The sequence below is a fragment of the Vigna umbellata genome, chromosome 5 (assembly GCF_029865625.1).
Source record: "Vigna umbellata cultivar VRB3 chromosome 5, Vumbellata_1.0, whole genome shotgun sequence".
Taxonomy (NCBI): Eukaryota; Viridiplantae; Streptophyta; class Magnoliopsida; order Fabales; family Fabaceae; genus Vigna; species Vigna umbellata.
Window position 1 is genome coordinate 27,701,621 of NC_142169.1, and position 8,694 is coordinate 27,710,314.

The 8,694-nt window shown below is 26.4% G+C and overlaps 1 protein-coding gene across 2 annotated transcripts; it reads left to right on the plus strand.

Annotated features, from left to right (window-relative positions):
• The first annotated feature begins 847 nt into the window (after positions 1–847).
• Positions 848–2,969, plus strand: LOC124830262 (putative serine/threonine-protein kinase). Of its 2 annotated transcripts, none has more exons than XM_047303928.2 (6): positions 848–1,062; positions 1,177–1,301; positions 1,435–1,651; positions 1,757–1,994; positions 2,095–2,242; positions 2,340–2,969. In XM_047303928.2, the coding sequence occupies exons 1-6, from the start codon at positions 993–995 to the stop codon at positions 2,673–2,675; spliced, it is 1,134 nt and encodes a 377-aa protein (XP_047159884.1). In that variant the 5' UTR covers positions 848–992; the 3' UTR covers positions 2,676–2,969. The 2 variants fall into 2 exon arrangements, with proteins under 2 accessions (XP_047159884.1, XP_087947596.1); XM_088091470.1 differs by having other exon boundaries at positions 1,441–1,651.
• The last annotated feature ends 5,725 nt before the right edge of the window (positions 2,970–8,694 follow it).

Sequence of the window (8,694 nt, forward strand, 5' to 3'; positions counted from 1 at the left end):
CAAAACAAATTAGAGATTTCTTAATTTTAAGGTGTAATGAAAATATTCTATATGAAGGTTCGTTGTGGATAATATTCAACTTCTTTAAAAAATTATTAGGATTTGGCTACAATTTGTGGAAAGAAATTTTAGGAAAGAAGTGGAACGGCAAAAAGAACGTGGAAAAGGCGCGAGAAAAGAGGAAGAGAAACACGTCAAGCTTAAAAAGGTATTTTTTTTAAACAAAAAAGCGTACCGAAAACTTTCCATATAGAATAAAAAAAAATGAAAAAAGTTATATAATAGATTATGTTCTCAGAATAATTAAATTCAATTGTTTTAAAAGTTATAGCTGATTAGATCTTCAAATTTTTATATATAGCTGATTAGATTTTCTTTCTTTATTATAATTCAAATAGTTTCCTTACTACTTTTTTCTTAATTCACCATTAAAAAAACAAGGTTGCAAAAGAGAGCAAACGATAACAACTAATATATTAATGAAAAAATATTGAAAATTTTCAGGAATTTTCATTGAAAACAATTATTTTTTACTTGCATAACTTTTTCCTAAAACAGGTTCTTAAACAAACTTTTAAATCAAGTCGAACTCTAAAAATATATTGATTTAAAAAGTGATCAATTTGAACTTTCAATTAAAAAATAAAACATAGTCAAACTTCACCTTTTAAAAAAAATGACAAACTTGGAACTAGTATCATTTTCATCCATAATCCAGAAAATCCAGAAGAAAAATCTAAGAAACTCGGGAGTGAAATGAGATGGCAACATGGTAAACAAGAGAATCTATCACAAATAGAGAAAATATATATATATATATATGAAGTTTAAGTCAATGGGTCAAAGACTTACCTTTGTGTGCCGCCTCCTCTTCATTACAACCTCCCCATGCTCTCCTTGGCTTTCTTCACACCATTGCCATCTCCAAACAAACCTTAGCGAAACAAACACCCAAATCAATCATCCTAGGAATTTTACACGTGTCTCCAGGCATGAAGATTCCCTGTTGTTCTTTTTGTACTTGTTTCTCAGCATCGGTCAAAGATCAAGAAACTAAGCACGGTATATATAAACATGTTAATGTCTTTTCCTCCTTCTGTCATCATTTGCTTTTTCATCACATTTTATCTTAACGTCATAGAATTCTGCATTGGATCTATAATAATTACCCAACAGAAGAGCCAGGTGAAGATGACGATGGAAACTTTCGCATATTCACTTACAGAGAATTGAATTCTGCCACGCGGGGTTTTCATCCCTCGGAAAAGATTGGAGAAGGAGGCTTTGGCTCTGTCTATAAGGTTATACACACATATCGTCATTTTTTCTTTCTTTTTTCATGTGGGTATTGAAGAAATCTACAATTTGATGCTGTGTGTTAGTTCTGTTAATGAATCGAGAATTGAATTTGAAGTGGCTGTGTAAATTGTAAAGGGGCAGCTTCGGGATGGAAGTTTGGTGGCTGTTAAAGTGCTTTCGATTGAGCTGGATTCCGTAAAAGGAGAGATGGGTTTTGTGGCAGAATTGAATACACTTGCAAATGTGAAGCACCAAAATCTAGTTATTCTTCGAGGGTGTTGTGTTGAAGGAGCCCACAGATACATAGTCTACGATTATATGGAAAACAATAGCCTTCGTCACACTTTCTTAGGTGATCTTCAGATTATTATTTTCTAATTTTTTAAGTTAATTAGTCAAAGTGTAGAATTATATTTCATGCATGTATTGTCTTTTGATTCTCTGTTACTATTGACAGGTTCTGAGCAAAAAAGAATGACATTCAGCTGGGAGGCTCGGAGAGATGTATCAGTTGGTGTGGCCAGAGTGCTTGCCTTTCTTCATGAGGAGCTTCAACCCCATATTGTGCACAGAGATATCAAATCCAGCAATGTTCTTCTTGATGGAAATTTCACACCAAAAGTCTCAGATTTTGGCCTGGCCAAGCTGTTAAGAGATGAAAAATCCCACATCAGTACACAAGTTGCAGGCACATTGTGAGTGAAACCAGAACCCCTTTTGATTGAATGAAACAAATTTGGATTCTTTTTACTGAATTACTGATGGGTTTCTTTAATCTTTTTTAAAACGTTATAGAGGTTATCTTGCTCCTGAATATGCCAGTTCTGGCCACCTGACACGAAAATCAGATGTTTATAGTTTTGGAGTACTGCTTCTAGAAATTGTGAGTGGCCAAAGAGCAGTAGATGATCATGAAGGTGCGGATCGTTTTATAGTTGAGAAGGTAAAAAAATTGGACAAGTGAACAGAAATGTTTTATTGTTTGGACATCCATGTTAAATGATACCATGTTAATTGTGATTGTGTGAACATGTTGACAGTCCTGGGCAGCGTACGAGGAAAAAGATCTTTTGAGAATGGTGGATCCAATGCTGAAGATGAACTATCACATGGAAGAAGCTAAACGGTTCCTAATGGTGGGACTTTGTTGCGTGCAAGAAACGGCCAGGGTGAGGCCACGAATGTCAGAGGTTGTAGACATGTTGAGCAAAAACATTGAGATGGAGGAGTTTCAAGTTTCACGACCAGGATTTGTGAATGATATGAGGAACGCCAGAACGAGGAGGCAAGTAAATTCATCGGAGGAATCAAGTGCTAGTGCAGCAGCATCCTTTGCAGATTCCTCCGGATGGAGTACCTCCAATCTTGCTCGTTAGATTTCAAGGATGCATGCTTAGGTTGCTCTGTAGAAACATAAATCATTAACTGTGTTTAAGATTCATCATAGTTTTTCTCAAGTGGTTACAATCATCAATTTTTTTTCCTGCATATATGTAACATGACTTTTCTCTTTGGAAAATATTTTATACATATCTGAATGAGACAATAGAAAGATGTAACAAGAAAGAAGTGAGAGATAGAGATAGTTACATTTACTTCCACATGTAACTTTTTTGATTGGATGCGATTGCTCAAAGTGAATTTTTATGATTCTAGATTGATTGAGGTAATTTGTGGTTGAAAAAGGAGGATTCATACATTAGTGCCCTTTTTATATGCATGATTGTTTAAAATAATAAAAAAATAACAACACTTTCTTTGTATGAAATGATTAAATTTCACTAAGAAAAGTTTCTCAATCATGCAAAACCAAAAGTTGGCATTGAAAACTTTACATTGAAATGAGAATAATGAACCATTTTCCACAAGAGTACCAATTACATATGCGTTTTGGCCTAACTTACATATTCAAGTTAATAGTGTTATGATTTGTTTTATTGCGTGTCAATTCATTGGGGGATTTGTTTTATTGCGTGTCAATTCATTGGGGGAAATCATTATTCATATTTATCATCTTACACAAAATTCCTTTTAGAAATAAATTGGATGTGAAACAATTAACATGTACACTTTGTTCACTTGAATCAATTTGGAGGAGAGTGATTGAATGAATTTGAAGATAAATTTTTTGTTATTTATTTGAGTGGATTTGGAGGTAAGTTAGAGTAAAATTGAAAGTAAATTCTTTTAACCTGTCACATCAATCAAAACCTACACTAATTATCACAAATTTTACTTCCAAATCCACTTTCACCTCCAAATCTATTCAAATAAACAACAAAAAATTTACCTTTAAATTCTCTCAAATCTATTCAATCATTCTTTCCCAAATCCATTTAAGTGAACAAAATCGTAAAGAAAAATTAGCAATTCATTAGTTACTTATGCTAATCTGTTTTAAGTTTAATTCTCTCTACACTCTCCTTAATTATGGAATTTTTCAAATATTTTTACTTCTACTTCTCCATCATTTATTGTTGTTTAAAATAGTATTACTTAATTTTTTTTATCGATATTATATTTACCCTTTTACTTCACTTTTAATCAAGTGATGCGTATATAAAAAAATAGACAAAAAAAATGTATTTGAACGAATTATTATTATTTTTTAAGTTTAACAAAATTTTTCATGATAATATGAAAAATTATATATGACTTGCAATTTAAAAGTAGAGTCAAATAACATTTTGTATATCATAAAAAATATCAAAAACATTATAACATAATGTATCTAATTTGTATTTGATAATAATAATAATAATAAATATGATAATATGAAAAATTATAACTTGCAATTTTAAAAGTAGAATCAAATAAAATTTTGTATATCATAAAAAAATATCAAAAACATTATAACATTATATATTAATTTTGTATTTGAATAATACTACTAATTATAATAATAATAAAATTCATTAATAATAAAAAATAAATGAAACATTATATGTTGGAGTATGAATTACCATCGAATTTTTGTTTCTGAAATCATTTGTCCTAATGCAATGAGTGAAGGTTGGAATACATTAACAAAATCATTGTATGAGTGTTCAAAAAACCTTTCTGTGATTGTAAAAAAAAATAATACAAATTAGACAAAATTTTCAATAATAATAAATAATGTATAATGTAGGCAATAATACTAAAATATTTTGGAGTAATAAGTAACATATCATTTTGTTGCTGCAAAGTACTTGTTCATACTAAAATGCGTTTTTTACTTGACTCTGTATTGCTCAATAGATTTTAATATTTTGGTGACTTCAAAATGAATAACGTGAGTTTTAATTTCAGAAAAATTGAGGAGGAAGAAATTTGGTTGAGGTTGTAATAGACTCAATAAAACATTTACGTATACAAAAATAAATTGTTTATAATAAATAAGTGTATATGAAGGTTATATTTTCTTATTAGACCATATTATTAATGATTAGGATCGTATCAAAGTGAGTTAATATGACTCATATGGATTGATTCATCATGGATTTTGAAAGTTCAATCCGATTCACTTTTTTGGTGAATAAGAATAAAATTAGATTAATTTGATTTTTTTTATAATTGTACAAAATCAAAGTGTTTATATAATTCTTTAAATAGTATTATAAGGATAGAAATTGAAAATTAAAGTATGACAACTATAGATTAAACAAATAATTTAAACATTTAAAGTATTCAAACATTATGAAATAACATTTTGATAGTTAAAAAATCAAATTGTAAAGTTATACAATTAGATGTAATAAATAATTATAACAAAAATTTTAAAAAAATGGTAAAAATAAAAATAAAGTATTATTGTTGATGGATTAATAGTCAACTCATTTTTAACTTAACTCAAACCCATTTAACCTTTGGATTAATGAATACATGTTCAATTTAACTCATATTTAAAAAAAAAAAACTAATTCAAATATGTGGTGAGAACTCATTTTGAATCTCTATTAATAATGATAAAATTATTGATAATTTGATTTGGTAGTATGACAATTACAAATTTTGTTGTCCTTAATAAAATAATTTATTTTCAAACCAAGGAATTTTAAAATGTACAACATAAAACAAAAAATCACGCCTTAGATTTCTTATTTTAATGTAACATTATTATCGACAGATCTAATTAACTTTTGAGTCACTCTTAACTTTAAAATAAGTATAATTTTTTTTTATCATTGAATGTTTTATTATACATTATTAGTCATTTTCAAAATATAAATCTTCAGTCATAATTGAACTTTTGAATGAGATTGTCATCAATACAATTTTTTTAATTAACTTTAAATGACTGCTCAAAATATGAAACATTGATAATTTATAATTTGAACAAAATAGTTGGGTTCAGGGAAAATGCACACTCCTTTGAAATATAATTAATGGTTTTGTAATAAGATTGTAAACAATAATTATTTATGATTTTGAAACGTCCTAACAATAATTCAATCAATACAATCCGTCAACAACGATTAATTATATAATAAAAAAATAAACTATAGCAAGAAATGAAATCAACACATTAAACTATTAAGTTTAGAACAAACACCTGCATCACATTTTATTATTCACTTTTCATTGTCTTCAAGGACAGATTATTTGAAAATGATTTAAACATGTTTTTTTTTAAATTGACGACAAAATGATTGCTTAAAAAAAAGTTAGTTCTTAGATCAACAATTTAAAATTTAAAATTATTACGTTCATTAGAAAACTTAATTAACATATCATGTAAAAGAAATTACATTAAATTAGACTATATAAACTTTGAACACTCTCAAAAACAAATAATTTTGTAATGTAAAAGAACATCTTTGTAATTCAAACATATAATTTATTCTATAAAACTTTCTATACATCTTTTAGACAAATATCATTAATATTAATATTATATATTATAGTGAATGTGAATGAGAAAAATATATAAAACTTTTATATAAAATAATGAAGTACTTATTTTTAACTTGGTACAACAATTCAACTTTTGAATAATGAGATTGACACCAATACAACCTTTTTTTTTACTCTAAATGTTTGCTCAAATATAAAACTTAGATAATTTTTATCTTTAACGTTAAACAAAATAATGATTAGAAATCATATTCTAAAAAAACAATAATTTAACATTAAATATTTATAAAATTCAAGAAATAATACAAAATTTGTTTAACACTTATGTTATGTTCAGATGAATGGACGTCAATGTTCACATAAACTAGAAGAGACAGATTGCGAATGAAAGTATTCGCTAACCAATTACGAGTGATAGATGATCATGATTTGCGAATGAAGGGTATTCTCCATTTTGGGGAAGACATAATATTTGAGTGAAATATTTACTTTACCCACTGAAGAAGGTTGCGTATTCTAATACAGAGGTGAATTCGATTCTAGGGAGGGGTGTATTCTGTTTCAAGGAAAGTGAATTAGGTTCTAGCTCGTGCGCAAAGTCACGAAACTTCGTATTCGATTACGAGATTTGCTGTAACTGAATACAACATTACATATTCGATTCTAAAATATTATATTTAAAAATATTTATTTCATTTTTACTTAAATATTTTTTTTCATTTTAAAAATTAATATTTTTCTTCTTCTTATATTATATATATTATTAACAATTATCATTTTATATTACTTTTATTACTAAAAGCATTTCTTGAAAAGTATGGTGACATTTTAGTTAAATTTATTTGACTAATAACAAAAAAAAATCCCTCTTACACTTTAAACATACTTATATACATATATTAACTATATAAAGATAAAATGTTAAAAATAAAGACAAGTAAAACTAAAGATATTGAAATTAAAAATGAAAAGTACTACATCATATTTTTCATGAAATATTGTTGCACTTCTTATAAAAGAAAATATTTTGGAGTTTAGATACGCTTATTTATTGTAAATGCAAGTAACATATCACTAGTTATGATCAACAATAATATGTTTAATAGTTCCAAAATTAGAAAAAAGATAATTTGTTTTGATATTTAATGTTAAACAAAAAAGACTAATATGTTTCGGTTGTGCAGATTTTTTTTTTTCACCTTTTAAGTAAAGCACGAAACAACTATTGACTTTACAATCCTAACATTCCATCCTTCCAAAATGGTTTTGCAAAATAACTTTTAACACATTCTTTAAAAGATTCTATATTGAGAAAATGTCAAGATCTTTTGACATAATGAATAAAGTATACTTATTATACATTCAACAAAAAGTTTATTAAACTATCTCTGTTGATGTAAAAAGCTTATCAAACAAAACATTCACATAAGTGTTCAACAAACAATATTTACATGTATTTAACCACTCAACTTATCTATTAATGATAAAACACGCTTAAAATATTATATTTAATACTTCATTATTTAAACACAAAAATTATTAAAATAATAAAGTATGTTCAACTGGAAATATAACAACTCTTAGTTTAACTTTTTTTCAACTTTTAACTATTTTTTAAAAATTTGAATTAATGTTATCAAACATAATAGTAGCATGTCTATTTGTCATATATTTTTTACGATTTATTTGATAATTTTAATCGAGCAATTCTATGTTATAATATATATATATATATATATATATATATATATATATATATATATATAAATTTTGACTTATTTAATTTTAAATTCTTAATATATGATTAATATTTTTAATATTATATAATTTTTTCTTTGCCTATTGAATTGTTTAATAAATTATAAAATTTTGACTTAAGTTGAAAAAAATATGGACTCTTTAAAATAATTCTAGAATTATTTCTAGGTTTCTTTTCCAATGTTTTTTTCCCACCATCAGAACAACAAATGTTGCTTTTCTTAATATAAGAAATTATTTAAGCCTAAACGTTATACTATAATTCTTAAACATTTTTATACCTTTTACAGTAGCCAAATGACCAAATAATTCTTCAAAACCACCAAAAGTTGAGGTGAGGTTTCTAGCATAGGTTGATTTAAAATGATTTCTATGAGGATTAAATCTTTAAATTATTATTTCAGGCATATCACATTTTTTCCTTCTCATTATTTTTTTTCTTGCACTTGGGTACTATTAGATATGTTGTTGAAAATTCATGATTTTCTTTCCTTAAAAAAAAATATACAGAAAGTGTGCACTTATGTACAGACCCAAGGAAATAAAAATACCTGTTTTAACTCTTTCTCTTTTCACAAATATATGGTTTACAATTACTTTTAAAAATAAAATATTATGTTTAAATATAGTTATAATAATAATAATAATAGTAATAATAAATATGAATAAAATGTTATGATATAATAATAATTTATATAGTTGCAGAACAATTATAAAAAAGAGAATATCAACTCATGGTCATGACTGGCCAAGAAAAATAAAGTAAAATTGGTAAAGTTATATAAATCAAGACAATCAGAA